This window comes from Wyeomyia smithii, chromosome 3, assembly GCF_029784165.1.
Source record: "Wyeomyia smithii strain HCP4-BCI-WySm-NY-G18 chromosome 3, ASM2978416v1, whole genome shotgun sequence".
NCBI lineage: Eukaryota > Metazoa > Arthropoda > Insecta > Diptera > Culicidae > Wyeomyia > Wyeomyia smithii.
Window position 1 is genome coordinate 92,871,224 of NC_073696.1, and position 26,139 is coordinate 92,897,362.

The 26,139-nt window shown below is 40.5% G+C and overlaps 1 protein-coding gene across 1 annotated transcript; it reads left to right on the forward strand.

Moving 5' to 3' along the window:
• Positions 1-1,729: 1,729 nt before the first annotated feature.
• On the forward strand, positions 1,730-25,695 carry LOC129731906 (putative defense protein Hdd11-like). The gene is made up of 3 exons (XM_055692274.1): positions 1,730-1,956; positions 24,777-25,125; positions 25,336-25,695. Exons 2-3 carry the CDS (start codon positions 24,784-24,786, stop codon positions 25,498-25,500), a joined length of 507 nt encoding a protein of 168 aa, XP_055548249.1. The 5' UTR covers positions 1,730-1,956; positions 24,777-24,783; the 3' UTR covers positions 25,501-25,695.
• Positions 25,696-26,139: the final 444 nt, after the last annotated feature.

Genomic DNA, 26,139 nt, shown 5'->3' on the forward strand with positions numbered 1-26,139 from the left:
AAAATTACAGATGAGACTGACTTGCGGTTACGGGCAGTATAGCTAGATCAAATTTTCGGCAAAAATATGTATTTTTGTTTGGCTTATAATTTCGTAGAAGATATAAAATATGTAGAAAATTCAGGAAAAAGTTATCTTGAAAATTATGATTTGAGTCAACTTTGTATATAAAACTGGCCGTTGACGTTCGTATCTTTTTATATCTCTTTTAACATGAGAGATAGAAATTTGACATCTTCAACAACGTTGCTAGCAGAAACATTTGCCACAACTTTTTCGAAGACACTGGCTATCTGTTTCACTGTTCTAAAAAAAAAAATTTTCATATCACTTCTAGGTGAATTAATCACCAAATCGTCCATTCTGAAAGAAGCACAATAAAATACATAGAAACTTTTCCAAATAAAGTAGATCACTAAAATCAAATTTGAGGACGCTATTAATTTAGAGCACGAAAACGGCGAAATAAAACACTGTGCGCTGCTGCTCAATTATGAGCGAGCGTCGCAGCATCGGATAGTAAAATGATTGGTTTAAGCAGAAGCAGGCTCTTATAGAGTCCAAAAAGTGCATTCCTGATTGACAAGGTATAATATTCAGTCGACCTTGTTAAGAAAAGCAAGCCTTAAGCGATCAATCAGCGATCAAAATCTACATTTCAACAAGGCTTGACAATTTTCAATAGTACAATAGTTTTTATAATAGTTCAAAAACAACCGACTTATAAGCATTTTGATTAAGGTATATTTGAAAGTGTATTTTGAATGTCGTGGATGAAGATATAGTGAGTATTAGCTGTTGGCAGCTGGGAGTATGGATGCTCTCTCTGAATCAGTACTTAACTGGTGGTAAATTTTTCTCAGCAATTGATTTTTCTGAAATTTTTTTAAGTATGTAAAAATGGATTATATAACTTGTTACATAGCTGTTTTTGAAAATTTCAAAAATTGCCAAAATTGGCTGCCATTTAAGAAAGAAATTAGTTTTGGTTTCATGGAAAATTTTTACTTAAAAAATTATAAAAACTTTAAAAAATCAGATATCGAAAAACGGTTATGTATCACATATATATCTCAAGCAGGGTCCCCCCTTAACGATAACACTATGATAAAAAGCTTTCATTACTAATGAAATAATGAAGATATCGCCAATAGCACACAGTAGAATGGATCTCTAATATTAGCTCTGGATTAAAAACTTTTTCCACGTAACGTTCATGTTTGTTTCTTTTTTATATACTATTTTATTGTTCAATTGTTAGCGCTTACAGCTATGCGTACAGTTTAAGGAACCATGCTTTTTTTTTCAAACTTTAAGCATAGTAAGAATCGGTTATGCATGATTGTTCTTAATTTTTCAATTTTTCATTAAATTGAATCATGTCGACCGTTCACTTTTTTGTTTCCTGCCATGCGAATAAATTATTCATCGGCATTTAAAGGGCAAGAGCTACCTTATTTCACGTGCAGTAAGCTCGTGATCGTCAATTTTGGTAATTCTCACCAATCGTTCAATCACTAAAGAGACTAACGAGAGAGTGAGAATTTGATATCACCCGCGATCGTAATGATTGTATGACGAATCGAGACCCGAGATCTAAGCAGCAATGCCAGTTTAACAAATTTTGCTGATATTCTACGAAGTTCTATGTGTTTTTACTCGACTTTAAGTCAAACCGCTATTTGTCTACATAATAAAATATAATTTTATAACCTGTTGGCACCAGTATCTCCAGCGATCGTGTTGCGAGTTGGCGCGTTACTACGAGAACCGAGCGCACAAAAGCCGCCAACCGTTACCGCACATGGCTCAAAGTTGATTGTGAGTTCGATTCGAGAGGATCAATTCCGCGAACAAAGGTGCCGGCAGTTTAGTTCAGAATCAGTTGACAAAAGTTAGTTGTGCAGTGAACTTGCAGAACTTGGAAATCTATTTTATTACTTCTAACCAAGAACGGTAAGTTTGATGTTGCCGATGCTATGTTAATTTAATTAGTAACATTATCTAGGTTATATCGCGATTGAAATTTGGCTGTTTTTGCGGGGAAAGTGGGTCTTAGTCATTGGACAGTGAAGTAGAACTATGGGAAAAAAAAGAATGATAAAATTTGATATGGTGCAGAGATAATGGAGGAAGCTCAGTAAAGAAAATAGGTTCTAATATTTGGCATAGGTTTCTGCATTGATTGATTTTGTAAATAAATCGGGTATAATTATCTGTGAAATTGAAATGTATTTAATACGCCATCAATGATTTCATACAATTGATATTATTTTCCTTGTGAAAGTTTAGAGCACAGTCCATACTAGATGCCATTTTGTATATTAATTCAATCTTTTATCGGTATTGAAGAACAATAGTCCAGAATTTTTTTTTTTTTGTTACATTTGAAATCCTTTTGGAACATTTTTAAGATATTAATTGACATAATCTTAATCTTGATATTCACTAAAATTATTTCTAAGAATGTTTGCTGATAGTTTAGATTGAAGGCCTCGAGATAATATTTAAACTGACAACAAACCAAAATAATACCTTCGAAAGATATGAGATTTAACACAATTATTTTTGTAATTAAATTAGTTTGTTGAAATTCACTTGTTCCGTGACACTTGACCCCGCCTCTAGGACAAAAAGTTAAATTAAATTTAACTGGTAATACAAAACTAGTTGCATGCTCCAGACTGTATAAACCCTCTAGTGTCCACCATGTCTACTTTTCAATGAAATATGTGTAAAGTATTACGATTAATTTTGTGAACTTATGAACTCACTTTAATATTTTAAACTGAATTTATCCTAAACTGTTGCTCAGAACCGTTTTTAAAGTTTTTTGATTCTGAGTGATTTTTCCGTGGCTTTTAAAACAAATTTAATGATTTTCATTACCTTTACTAAGTAAGTTGAAGTTTTCGAAAATCGTAAGGAGAATGTAGCAACAAGCTAACAAATTTAAAAGTAAAACAAAACATAATAGGGAATTAAAACTAAACAAAATGCAATAATAAATATATTAAATAACGCAATATGATTCAAGCAGCAGAGGGTTTATCTGACTATTATTTTGTGCTTCATCATGCCTCCAAGTTCGCAGCAGCAATGTTCTTACGAGTTATAGCCTGATATCAATCTCCAGGCGCTCCGAGCTTCTAACAAAGCCTCAAAAGCATAGGTAATTAACATACGGCTTTAGCTGATTTAAAAAGGTGATTTAACAGAACAAGTCGTACGTCTGAACGGAAATACCAGCTTTGCACTGTTTTCTAACACGGGGCGATTAAAATGGCAATAATGCAGCTGAATCGTCAGGCCAACTTTTTTGCCGCCTCCTGCGACAACTTCACTGCAATCGAATCGGAAAATAGGTTCCGCGTTTGTTTCACGATCTCTCTGTCAACTTGTTGCCGACTGTCGGCAGCGCTCGCAAGGTCTTCTGTGGGACTACGACTGCTTTTTTTTTTCTAATTGTTATGAATAAAAAACAGATACTAATGTTACTGCATTTTTTGCTGCCTGATAAGTGAATTAATACGCGTGCCCCCCTAGGAAGCAGTAACTGTTGAGCAATACACTTAATTGTCTATATTATGATTTCCCCATTCTCACTTTCTTTGTTAAATATTTTGTTCTCATCGGAAATTCTGATTGCTAAGTTGAAAGTGAAACTTACATCAAATTTGCAATGGAACCAAACAGATCTATATTTTCAGGAATAAAATGTTCTTCTCTCGAACTTAATTAACCTTCACATTGACTTTGACCAATACCACGTGCAAGATCGTGTGATTCCCGTAAAGTTATAGATACATCAAATGGGCTGCAAATTTGTTTTTATCGCTGCCCATTTTTGACAAAAAACTAGAAACCAGTTATACAGCCGGTTATTTTTTACATGATCAAGCGCAAGATGGAACTTGCCAGTACACCTTCATTCAGACTTGCTAAAGCCGGTATCATGAAAGATTTCGCCACATCTTTGTCTTTGATCCATTGTTAAAATAAAATCTGACATGACCAAGCATAAATCAAACTTGCCCAAAACCAGTTATCTATAATGACTACTATATTTGTACTCAATAGGTTAGTGACCGCTCTAATAGTTGAAACAGAATTCTGCTAATCATTTTATCTGGTTATCAATTTGCGATGTATATTAGCTATTAAGTGCCGCCAACAATTACCAGCAGAATTGTTCACGCCAAACAGGTTTGCGGCACACCTGAGTATTCTAATTAGATTTGAACGCTATTCGCGGGCCCTCGATTAACCCTTCCGCCACGATAGAGTGGACAGTGCTACAACCTAGCGCCTTTTGTTATTTTTTGCTAAACCACGAATTAAAACAAGAGACGTTTGCCAGCGTCATGACGCTTGCATGTTGCACGGTTCTCTTGATCGGACGCGTCTCTTTTTTTTTTGCATCTGATTAATTGACGGTTGATTATGCATGCGACGGCAACATTGACCCAAAAGCGATTAACAACTTGTTCTGCCAACGACTTCCATTTTCATACGGTAGACCACGAGCCAGCCCCAAGCCTAGTTGAGGGGTTACAACAGTGATCAGTTGGCGATCGCAGTTGCATAAAATATGCACCTCTTCTCGTCACCTTAGTGGTGTGGGAAATATTGTATTGTAATTGCAATTCGCCGGCTGGCGACGAAACTCGTAACCAACCCCTTTTTCATTAATGCGGTATTCGAAGACATCGCAGGAAACATTTACGAGTATACTTTTTTAATTGTCCCTTAAAAAAAACATACAGGAAGTAAAATCGATAACAAAACTAACAAACTTGAAAATCCAACAACCTTACACACTAATCAAGGTTCACTATCAGTCATAAAATCGCTTTGTGTTAATTTTTAGCCATCAAAAGTAAAGCTTCACTAAAACAAACCGCAGTGTAACATTGGTAACACGTTTTAACGGTGGGTGACCGCGCGACGATTTTATGCTGCTTGATAGAAGAACCACCAAACTTCTTGCAACACCCCCCTTCTCGCACATATCGCAAATTGAGTGTTAAGTGAAACGAGCAAGAACCACTGCTCATTTATATGCATTTCTGCAACAATCTGGGACAACTGACAAGGTCATCATGTTCACCGGCCAGGTGACGTGGAGACTGTTTTTTTTTCGTGTGTCGATCATTGTGGATTTGGTTGCTTTGCCGAGTGAAGCTAAAAAAATTAAAGGAAATAAAGTATATGGGGTAATTTTTCATTTTGGATTTGATGATTTAGAATATCCTGGAAACGGTTACATTTCCAAATTTCCAAATACCTCTACGTTTTATGTAATTTTATTTCGTTCATTTTATGTTTTTAGAATCCCTCCCAGTTGGTCTCGAGGTACAATGCTGGCCTAACAAGCCAGTCATCGTAGGTTCGAGTCTCGGCTTGGGGAAGACTGTTAGTGTCAGTAGGATCGTTGCGCTAGTCCCGCAATTGTCCTGTACACTTAACAGTTTGCTGCGCAGTCTGTGTATAATAAGCAAAAGGTGGTGTTCCGAATCGGAATGTAGCACCAAGGCTTTGCTCTTTAAGTTAAAAAAAAATTACAGGAGGGTTGTGTGCACAGCCACGACCGCAAGGTTGAAGTAGAATACTTTTACACAGCTCTACTTACGGCTGTACATTAACCTACGGCCGGGCGAATCGGTTCGCACCGCTTTTCGCGTTTAGCCTGGCAGAGGCCTAATGCGCACGGCCAACACAATAGAAAGGTGTTTTCACATTGAAAATTAGACTCGGCTTTACTGGAGTAAGTGTTGGCAAATGCATCTGCCGCTTATACCGCCGCTATCGTACGAAAGCGCGTCGTTTCATGTGGGGAATAATATCAACAACGAAAAATGACGTGCGTCTAAGCACACCCGAACTGTTTCGCCGTGCCGCTTCCATTTACTTCCTTATAACATCCGCCTCATGGGAGTACCGGCTGCACCTACCGCTGAGGCTGTTACCATACTGCTACTGGTACCCAAAACTATTACCTCTTCAAATTAAGTGTTTTATTTGTCCTCAAAAGAACAATTGTTCAATTCCATATCGGATATAATGCAATCGCATCTCTATAATATTACCGACAGTAATATTCTTCTGAACAAAATGATCCAACTTTTCCATTAGAGGAAGTGCCGGCTGATGTACGGCAAAAATCTCGCCCGATCGCTCGCGTTGGCGTTCAGCCTGGCAGAGGCCTGAGAACTGGTGACCAACCACAGGGCAAATGATTTGTTTAATTTGAAGGCAGCCTCAGGCGCAACCCGTACAGTCCATCCAACTCACTTTCCGACTAATGAATGTAGCTAGTTTCCCCAGAAACACTCTTTTATAGTCGAAGGTTCAGTTGTTCCATTCCCTAATGTTCTCCAGACAAATTATTCCACAATTCGCATTTGATTTTTGTATCCAGCGAATAAACACCGATGGTGCTCTTGCTCTCACACACGCAACGGGTTTAACCCGTATCTTATTGCGGTTTGTAACATCAAGCGATTTCGTTTGCTGGCTGTTGCGTGTTGCATAATGTTGCAACTTGGCAGCTGGGATACGACGAAATTCTGTTCATGCTTGATTGATTGAACCGACTTCATATTAGCTCTGCAAAGTCGAACTAACTGCTTTTGTGAATGCGTTCTAACAGGGCAGTTTATTATTCAACGTCGGTTATGCTGATCGCAGCCTTTGCGCTGCTCCTACCGTGGGGGGTTTACTAAATAAAGTAAAAATTAGACAACTACAACAGAATTTGATTGCATCCCGCACAGAATGTCCGCTTGTTTTGATGCCAGGAAATTATTAACCTTCAATTATTCGTTTTTTTGCCTTGAAAAAGGCATTTTGCGGTTCAAAATCGGTTGCTGATCGCAACCTTTGAGCTGCCCAAACAGTGGGGGAATTAAGATATATGGACAACATGCACTGTGGAAGTTATTTCTCATTCAGTGAATTAGACGGGCGCGATAGATTTAAATTACTAGGATCCAACACAGGATGCTTGCTTGCGTTGTCAAAAATTATTAACTTACAATGACTTGTTTATTTGCCTTGAAAAAGGCATTTTGATTTCCAAAATTGGATTTCCTGATGGCAATCTTCATGTTGCCCCAACAGTGGGGGAATAATGGCAGTCTGGCGACACACGCTGAGAAGAACCGCGCTGCTCCTGAGACGTGGTGACCAACCACAGGGCTAGTGCTGCTGCTAAGGAAGGACAACTGCTGTTGTCGCTGTCTAGAACTATTATGCGCGGCTTCGGCTGAAACAGGCTCTTATATAGGCCAAATTGCATGTTTTCAATTGCAAGGTATATGATTCTGTCGACCGCGCTTGGGAAGCAATCATATAACGACCAATCAGAGGTCGAATTTTTCGTTTTGACAAGGCTTGACTTTTTTCAATAGTACAATAGTGCGAATAATAAAATTTCAATTATCTTCTTTTGGGAAGAATCTTAGAAGATTTTCCAATCTATTGCTACAAGAACGAAGGAAATCCATCGAATACTTACCGATTTATTAGCAGTTGAAATTGGACATATTTTTCACTTTTTTCGGTTTTAGATTTTCATTTCACATCCCTATGTAGCCGAACTTCCTGAGAGAAGTATTCTACTTCAAAAACAGTAATTAATTAGGAACGCTCTATCTCGATTGAAGTTATTAACCCTTTATGTTTAAAAATCGCAAAATGAAACCATATTCAAGTACATATATCGGAAGTAAGTTCATTTAAATTTCGTCTATAACAATACTGTTTTGAGGCACAGTATTGCACTTGACGAACTGCACTACTTTACATACATAGTAAAATCGCAGTTCAAATTCGTTAAGAAATAAAAAAAATATTCACGACATCTAGAAAAATACACTCATTCCTCAATGGCAGAGGACTGTTATCCTCTTCCATTTTGATGTCAGTTTGGTAGTGCTGTGCATAAAGTCCTTCAAAACAGTCGTTTGTTTCCAATTCATTCATTCAAGCGGAATCGCATTCCAGAGAGCCATATTTCCAGCATTAGAAAAAGGAAATAGTCGCTCGGTCGTATCGCGAGCAGAATAAACGGGAGTGTTGTCTTGGTAAAAGAGCACTGGGCAACACATTGTTGGCTGATTGCATTTTCAGGCGCTTCAGACTACTTTCATCAGACAAAAGGTACTATGTCGACTGCCAATTGGACTTAAGAGTGTAGTAGTAGATCTATTGCAATTGCATAACGGTACCAGAGGTTGGGAGGAAAGTTGGATCTAGAGCCCATATGACAAAGCGCTTATTTTTATGTTATCAATAGTTAAGGTGATCAAAATTTTCAATTAAAAAATCTAGATTTCTCCTCTTTGTAGATGAAGCTAAAATTTTCTCTACAATGTTGTAGCACTGTTAGTTTTAAGAAACTCTGCACAAAGTTTTTTTTTCCTATTTTTAGAGCGCTAGCCTGGTAATTGTCCTGTACACTTAACAGTTGGCTGCGAAGTCTGTGTATAAATAAACAGAAGGTTGAGTTCCGAATCGGAATTTAGCACCAATGCTTTGTTTTGCTACGAAGAGAAGAAAGCTAGATTTTTTATTTCATCGAAAATTTCGGTCACCCTAATTTTTTATAAAATAAAAATACGTCATATGGGTTATTCCATGAGAATCGTGGTCACGATTTTTACGAATTTGGATCAAAGTTAATCATCTAAGGTCACTTTGGAAAAATCCTGATTTTGGTGTCAATTGGAATCAGGTTTCGGAAAATTACTGCTGTGTGACAATATACTTTTGGCATTGCATGTGTGCACTGTCGTCAGTGACTGTCGGACTGAGTACCGAGCGTATGGAAAGCAGGAGGAACCGTGCATTACAAAGAGCCGAACTAGTTTAAAATTTGCTATCACGGAAAAGCAATACTTTTCAGAAGGCTCCGTTCTATGCAAAATAACGCATTTTTTGTTCGACAATCATATTTCTTGGCAATACTTACTTTACTTTACTTTTTTGGCTAACGGACCCTTCACCGGTCTAGGGCCGAACGAATTAGAGATGTCCAGCTTCTTCTGTCTTGGGCAGCCATTCTCCAGTCTCCCCGTACACCAGCAGATCATGCATCTTCTTCCACCGCGCCCATATACCGCGTGCGAGGCCTACCACGGAGACGGCGGCCTCTTCCTGGTTCTCTACTGAAGATAGTTTTGGCGGCTCTCTCGTCAGGCATCCTGGCTACGTTTCCAGCCCACTGAAGCCTGCCCCGCTGTATTACCTTCACTATATCAGAATGTTTGTATACCTGGTACAACTCGTGATTCATTTGTCTGCGCCACACTCCACCTTCCAATTTACCGCCAAGTATCGATCGCAGAACTTTACGCTCACAAATTCCGAGCACTCGTCGATCAGCTTCCTTCAGCGTCCATGCTTCATGTCCGTAAAGGGCCATCGGGAGTATCAGCGTCCTATACAGCGCTAGTTTTGTGCGAGTTTGCAAACTACGGGACCTTAGCTGGTTACGCAGTCCGTAGAAAGCCCTGTTCGCAGCTGCAACTCGTCGTTTCACTTCACGGCTTATATCGTTGTCACATGTCACAAGCGTACCAAGATAAACGAATTCGTCAACCACTTCAAATCGTTCCCCAGCTATCTCCACCTCAGCACCAACACCACGGGGACTCCCACGCTCTCTGCCAGCTACCACGTACTTCGTTTTGGCAGACTTAATGACTAGTCCCAATCTCGCTGCTTCCCTCTTAAAAGGTACGAAGGCCTCCTCCACGGCCTTACGGTTGATACCGATGATATCGATGTCGTCCGCAAAGCCAAGAAGCATGTGAGATTTCGTGATGATCGTACCGTTTCTTTCCACATTTGCTCTTCGTACTGCACCCTCGAGAGCGATGTTAAACAGTAAGTTGGAGAGCGCATCCCCCTGCTTCAGTCCATCCAACGTTACGAACGCGGCTGATGTCTCGCCAGCTATCCGCACGCACGATTTTGATCCTTCCAGTGTCATACGACTCAGCTTAATTAGTTTCGTAGGGAAACCGTGTTCCAACATGATCTGCCACAGCTCGTTTCTTTTCACTGAGTCGTATGCCGCCCTGAAGTCCACAAACAGATGGTGAGTCGATAAGTTGCACTCCCGGAACTTATCGAGGATCTGTCGCAGGGTGAAAGCCATATACCAGCCTGGTATTCGCCAACAAAGGATTCCGTTAGCGGTCTCAATCTGAAGAACTGGAGAGCTGGAGAGCACTTTATATGCGGAGTTGAGCAACGTTATCGCTCGATAGTTGCCACAATCCAATCGATGGCCCTTCTTATAGATAGGGCATATGAGGCCTTCCAACCAAGTCGTTCGGCATTTGTTCGTCCGCCCAGATTCTTAGTATTATCTGGTGGATCGCATAGTACAGCCGCTCGCTTCCCGCTTTTAGAAGTTCGGCCGGAATACCGTCCTTCCCAGTGGCCTTGCCGTTTTATAGCTTACTAATCGCCTTTTTCACCTCCTCCTGTGTCGGTGGCTCCACAGCTTGTTCGTCACTCATAATCGTCATCCTGTTCCTGCTCTGCTCATCCGGCTCCTCACCGTTCAATAGCGCCTGAAAATGTTCCTTCCACCTGGCTGCAACCGTCGGTTTATCAGTAAGCAGGTTTCCGTCCTTGTCATTACACATGACCGGCACAGGGAAATTCCTGCTTCTGACTCTGTTGACAGTTCTATAGAATCTCCGCACGTCGTTTTCAGCATAGCTGTCCTCTGCGCTGGCGAGCACCTGCTCCTCGTACTCGCGCTTCTTCCGCCGGTGGGTTCTATTTTCGGCAGCTCTTGCCACCCTGTATCTCTCTGTTCTGACGCGTAGCCGCAGTGAGCATGCAGCTCCTGGCACGGTTCTTCTCATCTGTCGCTCTCTGGCACTCGGCATCGAACCAGCCGTTAGGCTGTCTTCCACGCGTCTTACCTACCACCTCTCTCGCAGTCGTTTCGATGGCGCCGTGAATACTGCTCCACAGCCCATTTATGTCTTCCACTCCTTCCTCCTGCTGTTCTGCGATCCGTTGATCCAGCTCTCTGGCGTATTCTGCTGCCACGCCATCAGCTTTCAACCGCTGAATGTTGAAACGCGTCGTCCTCTCTGTGCGATATTTCAGCACGTTCGACAACCGTGCGCGGATCTTACAAACGACGAGATAATGGTCAGAGTCAATGTTTGGTCCCCGAAAAGACCTAACATCAGTAACATCCGGAAAGTGCCGACCGTCAATCAGTACGTGATCGATCTGGGAGCAGGGTTCTCCATCTGGATGCCTCCAGGTGTGTTTCCGAATATTCAAACGTGGAAAATAGGAGCTACATATGGCCATTCCTCTGACCGCGGCAAAGTTTATCAGCCTCAGGCCGTTTTCATTGGTTGACGAGTGGAGGCTATGCCTACCAATGACCGGACGGAAGAATTCCTCCCTCCCAACCTGTGCGTTTGCGTCTCCGATGACGACTTTTACGTCGTGTTTTGGGCACTCGTCATAGATTCGCTCGAGCTTGTCATAGAACTCATCTTTGACTTCATCGGATTTGTCGTTTGTCGGTGCGTAGGTGTTGATTAAACTGTAGTTGAAGAATTTGCCCTTAATCCTCAACACGCATATACGGTCATCTACGGGCCTCCACCGGATGACTCTTGTTTTCTGATTTCCCAGCACTACGAAACCGACGCCCCGTTCCGCTGCTTTGCCGCCACAGTAGTAGATGTGGTACTTGAAAGAAGTGCGTGCAATAGGGTCTACTGCACGGAATTCCCTTTATCCCTTTGGCCACCGAATCTCCTGAATCGCTGCGATTTCGACTCCCTGCCGCTGTACTGCCGCTCATGGCAAGTCCGTCCCAATTGCATTTTTGTCAATTTTGAGTTAATTTATGGAATCAATTCCTTTTTATGTCTACTTTCGATAGAACAAATATTTTTGAATACTTCGTTCTGAGGAACTATGAAAAAAATAGCAAGTCGGTTTGTCCCATAGCAAAAGTGATCGCAAGTCGGTCCCATTGCAAAAATCTTCGCAATTCAACCCCACAGCCAATAATGATTATGAAAAATGTGATATTTACCACAACTTATGGTCTTCAGGTTTAGAATTGGATGTACCAAGTGATATTCGATAGGAGGTTTGATTGAATTTTACACGTTCTACATCGTGTGGCTCTAGCTGATAGTATAATGTTTTCTTCAAGACAAAGTTTCCACCAGTAGCTTCTTTCAGCTGTTGGTTGTTGACAATCAACGCTTCCGGTGTGTCACTGTATTGTTAGTTAAAGCATTCTTGAGTAAATACTACTTTTCGTATTTTATCCGTATTTTATGTAAAGACGTGGGCCAGAATTGTAACATTATTGTCGTGAATTTCGTTTTGAAGAATTTGTTAGTCATATCAAATACTTCGGTACGCTACTTAACTGTTTTTTAACGGAGCAAACATTTTCCTAAGCTATATTTGTTCTTTCATATTTGCTTCCACTGCTACGTCGAAGCTGTCCGCAGTCACGAACGTGTGACCGCTCTCAGGAAAATTTAGAATAAGTTACCTACACTGATTTCGAATTTATCAGTAGTATCAAATGTAAAAAAAAATCTAATTTTATTCTGAGCGGCGCAGTTGGTACATTATGTTATGCTTCTCACAAAAAAAACTTGTTTAATAAGGCACGTGAGAAGGTCATTTATGAATTGACCAGCGATGGATTCATTCCAAACGCAAGCTATAGCACCGCCATTGATTTGCAGTAGTTTGTTTTTCATCACCGGTCGTAGCCGGCTATGGGACTGACTTGCTATCATTCTGGCTACGTACCGTAAAAGTAATCGCATGTGAGTCCCAGCTTATGATTTTCAACAAATTTTAGTCAAATTTCGGTGTTTATACAAGTTTTATGATGTAAAAGTGTTAGATTGTCATTGCAGTACTAATTTCTGTTGATGGTTTTGATTTAAATAGCATTTGAGTGCCAAATTCCACCCAAAGCATTTCGATTTTCAATTGCTGTTTTCTCGTCAGCACCAAAACGCAAATAGGACGGACTTGCTATGAGCGGCAGTGTATTTCTCGAGCAAGCAAGCCAGCCCGCGCCGGTTATTGAGAGATCGGACGTTCCAAGTACCCAATTTCCAATCGTTTACCTTAATCTTTTTCAGTGTTCGTAGACTAGGTCTTTGCCGATTGATCCGTTCCGTATTTCTAAATTCGTTGTTCGTGGTTGATGAAAGGTTTCGGTATACTACCTTACCAGGGTCGCGATACCTACATCCTGCTGATGGGGCTGCCATCTTAGGTGTAGCTGGCGGGATACAGCATTCCATAATTCAGCCGCCCGCTCCGGGTCAGACGCTGTTGTACGCCGCCCCTATGGCGTACGACCCCCTTCCCAGTCAGCATACGACCATAGTTTCCACCGGGGTTGGTTACCCGACCTCCGCTAAGGTTACTCGTATTCCGGTCGGCACCACGTGGAGGTTGGAATAGGAGTTGCTGGACAGAGGTGAATGGCCACATTAGGGTCTCAAGTTACACGTGTTCAGCCATTTGCCAACCAATATCTTGGCAATATCCAGAAAAATACTTCTACAAACGTTCCAAATTTACCATTATGGCGTAGTTTTTCCCCCTTTTGCTTCAACAAGTATCTCGATCAGCCATGTTTGGGGAGTTATGTAAAATACAAAAACTATCTATTTTTTCATTTATTTATAAGACTTCGAAAAAAACCGTACAGATATTTTTAATAACTACTTATTCCAAGTCTAAACATAGATTTGGTCATATAAATCATATTGAACTGAACCTTGCTAAGCAATTCTGGTCTGTCTACGTTTTTTTCCAAATGGTCGAAAATAGAGAGTCGTTGGAGCGAGATGAATGATTTCGAATAATTTTCAATAACACGAAATTTCCCGAAATTTCGGTTTCGCGAAATTGCAGAAAAATTTCGTTTAACTTCGATGAAATCCGCTTAAAATTTCGTGAAATTTCCCTTCTAATTTCGACGATTACGAAATTTCGAACCAAATTTCCGATGCAAATTATTACATAATTTTTGGTTTCCACTTTTGAACATAAAATTTAATAGATCATTTTTAATTTCAATCAAACTTTGAACATGCTCCTGGAAACATTGCTCTGTTTTTTATCAGTGCAGATCCGTTCTAGTTTCTTTCTCAATAAAATCAAAAATCTAGTGTTTCGCGCGCGGTTTCGCACTCGGTGAAAAAGGTGTAAAGCTTTCACATGGCTCTCGCTTGCGATGCCTGATCAACAAAATCAGCTATCAGCTTATTGCCTGAAGTAAGCTCACCCCTTATAAACTCAATCACTTTTTGAGCGGATTGCTCACGTCTAGTTCATTGGCTAAAACACCACGCCGAAGACGTGAAGGATTGCAGGTCCGTTTCTCGTCAGGATGAGGAATTTTTATTTTGTAATTACCGGAATTTTCAGCGTTGTTTTATAAGAAACTAGCTGACCCGGCAAACTTCGTTTCGCACATTTTTGTGTTCAATTTAATAATTCTAAACATTTCAAAGTCATTGGTTCCTTGCGATTTGTTTAAAGTCTGCAAATGCACGACGAATCAGCCATAGGATATGATCAAAGTCAAAAGACAAATCGTTTGAAATGATTGGTTTCATCGGAATGACAACATCCTAGACTTTTGGCTTTTGTACATCACCTTTATTCTGAATATATCCATATTGGGTGGTATTCGGTCATTTTTATCTGTTCTTCTCGCATCAATCTGATTCCGGAAAAACCCATATTGGGTGGTATTCAGTAATTTTCGTTGTTCTCCAGAAACTGAGAGTGGTGATCTTCGAATTCAAAATGGTGTTCAGGGTCAATGCTTGGCTTCTTTGCTTCATCTCGATTACGGAAATATCCATATTGAGTAGTGTTCGTTTATTTTTGGCAGTTTCCCAGAAGTTGCCATCTTACAATTCTAAATGTATCTGAGGTCAATTTTTAGCTCCTTGCATCATTCTGGTTCCGGAGATACCCATATTGGGTGGCATTTGGTCATTTTCGGCTGTTTTCCAGACACCGGGAGTCACCATATTAGAATTCTAAATGGTGTCTGTGGTCGATTTAGCTCCTGTGTATGATTCTGGTTCCGAAGATACTCATATTACCGGAGAAAATGACATTTGGAGACAATATCTGGCCTCTGAGCGTCATTCTGGTTAAAAAAAAATACTTATATCGGGTGGTATTTGGTCATTTTCCGCAGTTTTTCATAAACCGGAAGTCGCCATCTTGGATTTTAAAATGGCATTTGGAGACAATTTATGGCTCCTGAGCGTCATTCTCGTTAAAGAAATACTCATATTGGGAGATATTTGGTCATTTATGGTTTTTTTCCAGAAACCGGAAGGCGCCATCTTGGATTTAAAAATGGCATTTGGAAACATTTTCTGGCCTCTGAGCGTCATGCAGGTTGAAGACACACTCATATTGGGTGGTATTTGGTCATTTTCGGCTGTTTTTCAAAAACCGGAAGACGCTATCTTGGAATTCAAAATGTTGTCTGAGGTTGATTTGTGGCTTCAGTGCATTATTACGATTCTGGAAATACCAATATTGGGTGGTATTTGGTCATTTTCCGTTGTTTTTCAGAAACTGGTAGTCGCCTTCTTGGATTTCAAAATGGTATTTGGAGACATTTTCCGGATAGAAACCGAAAGTTTTCACCTTAAATTCAAAAATGACGTCTGGAGTCGATTTCTGGTTCCTGTACATACCCCCAATCATTTTAGGCTGTTTTTCGGAAAACCTGGTTGAAATAACTGTTTAGTTTATTTGGGAGACCTCTCTCCCCTTCCGGGGGACTGCCAAACCACCATAGGAATTTGTGTTTGATTTGTATAAGAGCCCTCCCATCCAGAAGTGGAACCAACATGAAAATTTTTCTTGCTCTTAAAAACCTCAACAAATCAAATTTGGTTCCATTTACTTGATTATTTCTCGAGATTTGCAGATATTTGTTTTTCATTCGTATGGAACTCCTCCCTTACAGAAGAGAGAGGGGTGTCAAACCATCATAAACATATTTGTTACCCCTAAAAACATCCACCTGCCAAATTTGGTTGTATTTACTCGGTAAGTTCTCGAGATGTGTAGAAATTTGTGTTTCATTTGTACGGAACCCTTCCCTCCCAGAAGAGAGAAGGGTGTCGAACCAATATGGACATATTGGTTACCCCTGAAAACATTCACATGCCAAATTTGGTTGTATTTGATTGATTGGTTTTCGAGCTGTGCGAGATTTGTGTTTCAGTTGTATGGGACCCCTCCCTTATAGAAGAGGGAGGAATGTCGAATCATTGTGGACATATTTTTAACCCCTTAAGACATTAACCTGCCAAATTTGGTTCCATTAAGTTGGTCGGTTCTTGAGATGTGCAGAAACTTGTGTTTCATGTGTATGGCACCCCTCCCTTCAAGAATAGGGAGGGGTGTCAAACTAATGTAAACATATTTGTTACCCCTAAAAACATCCACATGCCAAATTCGGTTCCAATTACATGATTAGTTCTTGAGTTGTGCAGAAATGTATGTTTCATTAGTATGGGACCCCTCCCTTCCAGAAAAGGGAGGAGTCTCAAACCATCATAGGAACCTTTCTCGGCCCCAAAAACCCCTACCTACAATTTTTCACGTCGATCGGTTCGGTAGTTTCCGAGCCTATGTGGATCAGACAGACAGACAGACCGGACTGCATTTTTATAGGTATAGATAGATATTTTAAACCTGTAACCAAAAATGTAAACTTTATCAATAATTAAAAAAAGTGCCTCCCTCCTTTTCCTGCTAATCTAGAATTAATAAAAAGTGTACTTTGCTCAGTTAAACATAAAATTGTATCGTGCCGTGTCAAATAAACTATATCAAATAAAATCAATAAATGAATAAAATGAACATAGTCCGTTCTGATTGACCACATAACTGATAAATGTTAGTCTTATTTGTAGAGGGCCAGAGGCGTCGCGTGGCTGATTTCGCTGATTTCCTTAAATGAAAGAAAAAAATCAAAACCAAAATGTATAATGCATCAAATTTCGCTAGTACGCTTACTTGTTTTCAAAGGTTATCATACTTCGATAATTGGGTTGTTTAGCTATATCAGTTTTTTTTATACCATCTGAAAGAACTACATTTTCTTAATAAAACGCGATTTTCGAAAATTTCCTATCGTTGTCATTCAATTTTTATATCACAAATTAAAACTGCTCGAAATGTGCTCGAAGTCGCTACAATGAAAGTTCGCCCATATACCAACTGTCATTGTAGCGATTTAGAGCAATTTTTATTCATTTTTCGTTTCGTTTCGAGTAATCGAAATCTTCCTTGATTTCGTTTCGACTGATTTGGCGAAACCGAAATTGAGGGTTAATTTCGTTTCTTTTCGATACCGAAAAAAACCGATTTCGCACACTCATATGGGGCATAGTTCTTCTACTTGTCAGAGTTTGTAGTCGTACAAAAGAGCAACGATGTTCATAGCGTGGTAGTCGTACTGGATCATTCCTCAGCATACGCAAAGCGAATCGCAGAAACTGGCACTGAATACATTAAATTTGGTTGAGGCACAGGCCACTGCGGTTGCAGCTGAAATATGCTGAGCAAAACTTAGCTTGGCATCAAGAAGAATGCCTAAATCCTTCACAGTATGGACTCGGTTGATACTGGCTTGTGACATCCTGTAGTCGAACATCGTAACATGCCTTTTTCTGCAGAACGAAACCACGTTACACTTCCGCACGTTCACTTCCATTCCATTGAGAACGCACCAGCTTTACAAGGTGTCAATATCAGCTTGGATAGCACAGCAGTCAAGAGTAGATGTAACTACTCGAGAAAAATTGAGATCATCGGCAAACAACGATAAACAATATAGGTCCAAGATGGCTTCTCGGGGCACACCCAAGTGTAACTAAAACAACAAAAAACACGTTCCGCCGATACGTACATACGCGTTGCGCTCGTTGAGGTACGACGATATCCACTTCGTGAGCAAGTCCGGCAATCCCATTTTCAATAGCTTTGTTACCAGCAGAAGGTGAGGCACTTTATCGAACGTAAATAGCATTTACTGCCTGTAATCGCATAATTGTAACATTCGACATTTTATGGATTTCGTACTTTTTATTGGGAAATGCTTGAAATAGTATGTATTTTTTACATCTAAAAAAATATACTTATGTTTGTTTGAAAAAAGTCGTAAAAAATACCAAGTTGTTTTGTCACATAGCGAAAATAACCGCATAATTGTCACACTACTTAACTTTTTCAACTTTTTTGTCAAAAAAGCTTCCATCCAAATCCACATCTGGATCCTTTGAAACTCGGAGATTATTCTGGTCCGGTAGCCAACCACCGGTGATCCGTTTCTGATGTTCAGCTCATGCTTGTTGAAAACAAGAAAAACTTCATTTCCTTTGTGATATATTCCAAAAGTACCTTGAAAGTGACGGCATAAAAGTATCATTGCAAAAATTTCAACTAATTTGACTTCAAAAGTAATGTTCAATGTAAACATAGTGTAAAGTAGTGCTTTCTTCATGATACTTAGTTTATTTGAAGCGTCTATTTGCAAGAATATAATGGGAACAATGCATTTAAGGTCAAAATATAAAAGCGTCATTTTCTCGAACAACCGATTTTGCAAATGTTACAATTATGCGATTATGGGCAGTTTACTTGTTGGCGCTTTCCAATGCGCTAATCAACAAAGAAACATATGCCATCAGGTTAGTAGTCGTCGAACGTTTTTTGACAAAGCCGTCCTGCCATTCGTAGATATAATGTGGTGAACTTTCGGGTAGAGCGAATCGTGAACCAGGTTTTCAAACACTTTCGGTAAGAAGCTCACCCAGCAAACCAGAAGTCGTATAGGGATGTTAATTTTAAGTCGCTCAAATGTGCATGTCAAGTTTGAAATTACATAAAATATCAAATTAGATTCGTTTATATCGTATAAAATTTAAATCCTATAAAACGCAATATCAGGTTATATATAAAGCCATTCAACGTGTCATATGAAATTGTAAAATGCGTCAATCCTCTAAGTCGCATAGAATGCAATTTAAGGTTCAAATGAGGCCATTTGAGAGAGCATGCGAAGTTAAACAAAATAGTAACCAATTTATTCTTACAATGTGCGTTTATGGCCTCCAGATTTGTACACATAGGCGCATTTCATGCATCTTATATGGTCATTATTTACCAAATAAGGGTTCACTCAACAGAGTTGAGCGCAGCAAATTTGTTTGCTGGGCAGTATGGAAATGGCCCGATATTTGTTAAACATGAATACTGCCTGCTTTATGAATGGGAACAATTTCTGCTGTTTTCCATGCACTGTGAATTATTTGGTAACACTTGCGGTCAGAAACTAGGGCTTCCCGTGGTTTTGTGGTTAGCGATGCCGATCGACTAGCTTTCCCACACGGATGTGAAGATAATTTCGCTGTAGTGTATTGAAAAAGGCCATTATCCAAATTTACTCTCAGATCTGGAATCTGTGTCACTCTCGATAGAAGCTGACCGGAAACAATAAGATTGTCTTCTTTGTCCGATAGAAGGAGATGATACTACATCTCTGAATGCTTACAGAAAGAAAGAACACCACTGGCTGAAAATATCCGCTAGTAGCTGGAGCTCAACGCAGTCGACGGTATTTCTCACAACTTCAAGCAGTTTGACGTCTTCGGCGCACAATTTACGGCAACCATCCGCAAATAGTAGAGAAATATCATTGATGAACAACATGAACAGTAGCGGTCCAAGATTGCTACCTTGGGACTCCAGAGACATTTGTGAACTGTGCAGAAAACTGAACTCCTATCTTCACACAGAGTGTTCGATTTTTCAATCAGGATTCGAATCATTGCACAAAAGCAAACGGAACTCCTAGTTTTCGAGTTTAGTTAGAAGTATTTTGTGATCTACTCGATCGAACGGCGCATTCAGATCAGTGTCCACCGCGTCTATTTGGGCACCTTCACTCATGTTTCGCAAGCAAGTCGACGAGGATTCGACTAAGTTAGTTGTCATCGATCGTTTCGGGTAAAAACATGTTGATCCGACGTGCTGTATTGCTTGCAGCTGGCGAAAAGGGTATCGTTAATAATTATTTACATCACCTTAGAGCATGCGCAGAGGGATATGATGGCTCTAAAGTTTTGTACATCACGTCTATCGCCTTTCTTGTGCACGAAAAACATAGGCACGACAGAATTCCATCTTACGTATGCGTTAAAAAATAGACTTTTTTCGGATGGTGGTTGAAATATAACTAAGACAGATAATTGAGTCTGACAAATTTTTCATGGAAGGTAGTTATGTTAGCTTACTCGCAAAAAAAAATCTACGATCTTGCGTGTGGCCTTCCGGTAGTTAACCGGAACATTCACCATGGTGGACGATAACATGCGTGTTGGCATGTTTTTTAATTTTTTCTTTGTTTTATTTATCAATTCCTTCTCAGTTTTCACGATAAAATTGTTGAAGTAGACGCTTCAGGATTGCCCAGAAACCCAACAAACAATTTTGTTGGATAACGGCTTGTTAAGCTATAGTTCCGCTGAAATCCACTGAATAATAGCTTGTTAAGCTGTAAATCAACAAAATTGTTTGTTGGGAACTCTCGATGGGACGCAACTTGAGGACGTTGGGCGGGCTCGCCAACTTGGGTACCTCATCGATATTTAGCCACTCTTTATGGTATTTCCTGATAAACGACGCAACTCCCGGCAGGCACTTCGTACTATAAACTCCCCCGTTCACGGCCAGTCCGGAACGAAAGAAGAGCATCTCGCTGATTGTCAACCACAGCAGCACCTCATTGGGGAACTTAGTGTGTGAAAGAAACTTCACTTTGGTGCTTACTTCCTCCGTGGGGGATGTAAAATACAAAGTACCCTGCAAGTCGTTGGCTTCGAGGGTGAGAGAGGTCTCGTCGTCCATCACCACCGCAACGTCGTGATTTGCCAGGAAAATCGATTTGACCATTTTTTTCAGGCGCTGCCCCTGCGTCATTGCCTGCAGCTCCGAGACTAGTGAACAGGACTGCTGCTTTCTGACATGTATGCCCATGTTCGCCAGGCACTTTTTCACTGTTTGGCCGGTTGCATGGACCTCCCGGCCAAGCGCACGCAGCGATATAGCCACTTTTCCATCGGTCTTCCTCTTCAGCATCCTTTGGCTCTTTTTGTCGCTCAGGGTCGTCGGCCGTCCGGAACCTGGCTTCCTTTCAATGCTCTGATTGTTGTCCAGTAGTGCCAAGATGTAGATGCCGGAACGGGCGTATCTGGTGTCCACGAACTGCCGCACGATGTCTGTTTTCGACCCGGCGGGGTACTGTTGTTTAAACACGCACACATCCGAACGGAGTAGCTTCACTGTTTTCGCCATCACGGTTAGAGTTCGACTGATAAGCCTTGGTACTACATTCCGTATCGAAACTTGACCTTCTGTTTTACAATACACAGACTACGCAGCCGACTTTAAGTGTACAGGACAATTGCGGGGCTAGCGCTACAATTCTACTGACACTAGCAGTCTCTCTCGAGCCGGGATTCGAACATACGACGGCTGGGTCGTTAGGCCAGCATCGTACCTCGAGACCAGCTGGGAGAGTACAACTGATAAAGCTATCAAATTTTCTCTGCTGACTCATGGGTTTGCATGCGTAGCTTCGTCAGTGCGTGTAAGGTAAACCCATGAAAAATCGCCAATTTTTTTCCATTCTTTTGAAGCAAACGTTATGGCAGGAGTTCTCAGATCTTTCGCTCGAAGAAGCACTTTTTCAAGCCAAAATAGTTGGCGGAGCGCCTGCATCTGCAACTCAATGAGTAAATTGTTACCAATATGCAGGTTGGTTAGACAGCGTATAACTGCGTCTGATTCGGGGCGGACGACTGAGCTATGGAATGCTTACCTAACTACGAAGTACCTAACTACGAACAATTCAGACGTAAATACGAATCGAAACAGTCGGCACGATCCAGACGAACAAAAAGAGACAATGACTGTGAAATCGGTACTTGGAATATCAGAAATATACTCACACCAGCATGCGTGGGCATCAATAAAACCAGAGAACTACGAAGTCGCAGCCATTCAAGAAGTGCGATCGCCCAAGACGAGATTGTTTTTTTTTTATTCTCGCTTATTTTCCGTCGGTCTAGTTCCGCCATTGTTGTGGCCAATCACCGACGCCCAGGGAGGCGACTCCACACCCAGGACCCTAACTCACGACCCGTTTATTAACGGACCGGCGCCAACGACTTTACTTCCTCATGCGATGGAAGGCGTGATCCCAGAGATTTTTCGCCTCAGAAAATCTCCCGGTGTCGGCTAGGATTGAATCTAGACCAGTTGGGTTGGTTGTGAGTGGATCACGCCACCTCACAACCATCGACACCTATGTCGGCGGTGGGATTCGAACCCAGGCGTCGAGCGTGGTTGAGGGAGACGTTACCAACCAGACTAGGCCCCCGCTCCACGAGAGATTGTTAGTTCCGGCGGTAGATCCTTCCGCGGGAACAACTTTCATATACCACATCTGCTACAATGGTGTAAACAGAGGTGAATGAAGCGTCGATTCTGTCATGTATGGGAAATTGATCAAGCGTGTCATTAGTTGGAGGTTGGAGTCCCATCTATGTGTGCTTATGCGTGTTGAAAATCAAGGGCAGATTCTTCAATTACAGTCGATCAATGTATACCATGTATACGCACCGACAAGCGACAAACCTGATAATTTGAAAGATGAGTTCAAAGACCTCTTCGATAAATATGCCGAGTATTCAAAACATGATATAAATATCGTCACGAACAATCTCTTGTGGAAGCTAAGGGTCTCAGGCACGACATTATATAGATTTTATGAAGTAGTCACCGAAATTCGGAACTGAACTATACCAATCCCTGCCATGTGCAACCATGAGGAAAGAAACCTGATAACTAGTGAGACCAGTGGAGGTTTAACGGCAAAAGGGGAAGAGCTGTCAACAGAATCAGGAGAGAAATTGAAGAAGATAGACAAACTGTAGATTCGCCAAGCTTGAATAAGGCCAAGAAAGCTTGTAAAGAGCCACCAAACAGCTTAAAAGGATGGCGCTCTAGCCAGAGTTTTCCAAAGTCGGCTGTGAGCAATAGACTAGGACACGGTTAGATGGGAAAAAAGTGATGGTGTTATTTTTTCGCTCCCATGCACTTTTCGTGTTTCTTATGGGTCCTATAACAACTGTGTTACTTTTCAGATCAATCGGTGTAACGCCCGATTTGCGCCCGATTTTCAAAGCTTCCATACGATTTAATATGGGAAAAACCACTTTTTCAAAACTTTTTCTATAGAGATGTCCAGTTGGCTCCTAAAAATACATGATATTTATAGGAAATATTCCTGGGAAAATTTTTTCTGAAGACCGCAAGGCGCTACCTTGCTTGTGAAAAAAGATATTCACCCCAGACTGATTGAATATCTGACGAACGGCTCACCATTGAATTTTACTAGCAATACTGCTGCAGCATGCTGCTGTTGCAAATTCAACCATGTGATGAGAAATGATATCGCTTAAATTTATCTTGGAGGCTTCTCCGAAGGTACTAGAAGCTGAAATCACACTTTCAAGCTTAATTCCACGCGAAATTATTTCTCATACTTAAGCAAATTTGCAATAGCAGCATGCTGTAGCAGTGTTGCTGGAAAATTTCAATGGTGAGCCGTCCGTCAGACATTCAATCAATTTGGAGTGAATAGCTGTTTCTACAAGCATTGTAGCACCTTACGGTCTTCAGAAGAGTTTTTCCTAGGAAAATTTCCTACGAATATCATTGATATTTTTTTAAGAGCCAACTTGACATCTCTAGAGAATAAGTATTGAAAAAGTGGCTTTTCCCATATAAAATCGTATGGAAACTTTAAAAATCGGGCGCAAATCTGACGTTTCATCGATCGATCTGAAAAGTTACACAGTTGTTATGGGACCCATAAGGAACACGAAAAGTGCATGAGAGCTAACATTCATTTTTTGTCCCACTGTAGTGAGCAACCGTTGAATTGCCGCAGATAGAAACTTTTTCAGAAGTTTCTGTCCTTGGTTCAAAAATACAGGTACTCCAACAAATTTATTGAGTATTCCGCCGATGTGGAAAGCTAACAGAAAAAATATCATTCCTTTTGTGGCTGATTTTAATTTCGATTAAAAACGCCGCGAAGCACTTGCCAATAATTGCTGATTACTATGAAAAAATACTTTGTCTGAGAACAGCTCTCTGAAAAAGGTTCTTCTTATAGGAAAAGTGCATAGAGCAGAATCAGTTTTTGCTACGATTTCTCTTTAATTTCTGGCTAATTTTCCACGGTTTCCAATGACTGGTTTTTGTAGCCAAAAATCAGAACATTATCTTCCTGAAGTTATCATTTCAAATCACATATCATCTAATTCTAGCATCACTCGAATTTGTATGATGAACGCAACTGCACAAAAATACGCGAAAATCATGTCAGGTGTCACAAAACAGTGTTCAAATTGTTGCAAAAATAAAACATAGACTAATGAACTTTATCAAGTATGCAAATAAGTTCTACATTTTCGGAATGTTCTGATAAAAATTTCACAAATGTAAATTAACAAACTAGATTTTAATTGACAATTTTACATTTCTTTATTTTTCAAAGAAAATTCTATATAATTTTACCTAATACATTTTAATTTTTCCCCTTTAACACTTTTCAGATAAACAATGGCGTACCGATTCGTTTTCGTGTCACTGACCCTGGCTGCACTGTGCGCAGCTCCGGTTTTGTCCTTTTCGGCTGGAGCACCGACAGATGCCTGCGGGGACATGATCCCTCAGCATCATACCGACCCACAAAAATCGGCAGCACCGTACAAAATTAATTTGGCCAAAAAACAAATCAAGTCCGGCGAAGGAGTCACCGTTACTGTGCAGGGAAACAGCGCCAAGGACACAATCAAAGGACTACTCTGCCAGGCTCGCGTCGGCGAAACGCCAGTAGGATCATTCGATGTACCACCGAACAACAGCTTCATTCAAACCATTGACTGCGGTAAATCGAAACGGGTAAGAATGATATACTGGTTTCCGTATGTCGTTAAGTAATCGTATCAGAAGTAATTGTAGTTAGACCGCTATTGGTCGTGACTTGTTATCTAAAGATTGAGACTAAAACTACTCGTCGTGATTGTTACGAGATGGGTATTAGTTAGTTATTTATGCGTTAGGGACATGCCATTCTACAGACGTTATGAAATTTTTATTTCATACTTGCAGTCGGCTGTTACTCACAAGAAAATCACCACTGCCCCGAACAGCATCTCCTTCAACTGGGTCGCCCCACGAGGCCTGAGCGAGAATGTCCGGATGACTTGTACCATCGCCCTGAACGGTGGCGTTTTCTGGGTGAAAGAGCAGTCAACCGACCTTAAGGTCAACTAAGCTGGACTAGACGAAACGTTTTCGAAAAGCCTAGCTACACTAAATTTTGTTTTATGTCATTGTACTGTTCGACAGACGTATTGTGAAGACTATGTTCATTGTATGTGAAATTGTTTTTTTTCTCCTGACAGTTTTCAAAGAAAATGTTAGTTACTAAGAGACAATAAAATTTATCCTATGTATAAAAAAATCAAATGGTGTTTCACTATTTTTCAGGATCCCAAATTATTAAAAAATGTTTTCAAAGGCTAGAACTGGTCAAGTTAGATTGAGAATCGTCAAAAAAGTTACTAAAGACAAAACAAAACACTCCCAAATTTAACCCAGAATTACCTCAATAAACGTTTCTAGGGCTAGTAACAAACCCCTTATTTAGCATACTATCGATAAAAACGCAGCTAAGCAAAACTGAGAAAAAGGCGGAAAACCAAATGATTTAAAATTGGGTTTAGAATACAAAAAAGGCTTTAGTGAAATGCTTCATCAGGTTACAATTTATCATAAAAATGTTTTTTGGGGAGGAAAAGAGAATAATATTAAACACTTTTTTTCAGCTCCCAAATTTGGCCCAGGAACACAGTTTAAACAAAAAACCTTTAAGTTTTTAGGTTGCTTCAGAAATTGCTTGATATAAATAAA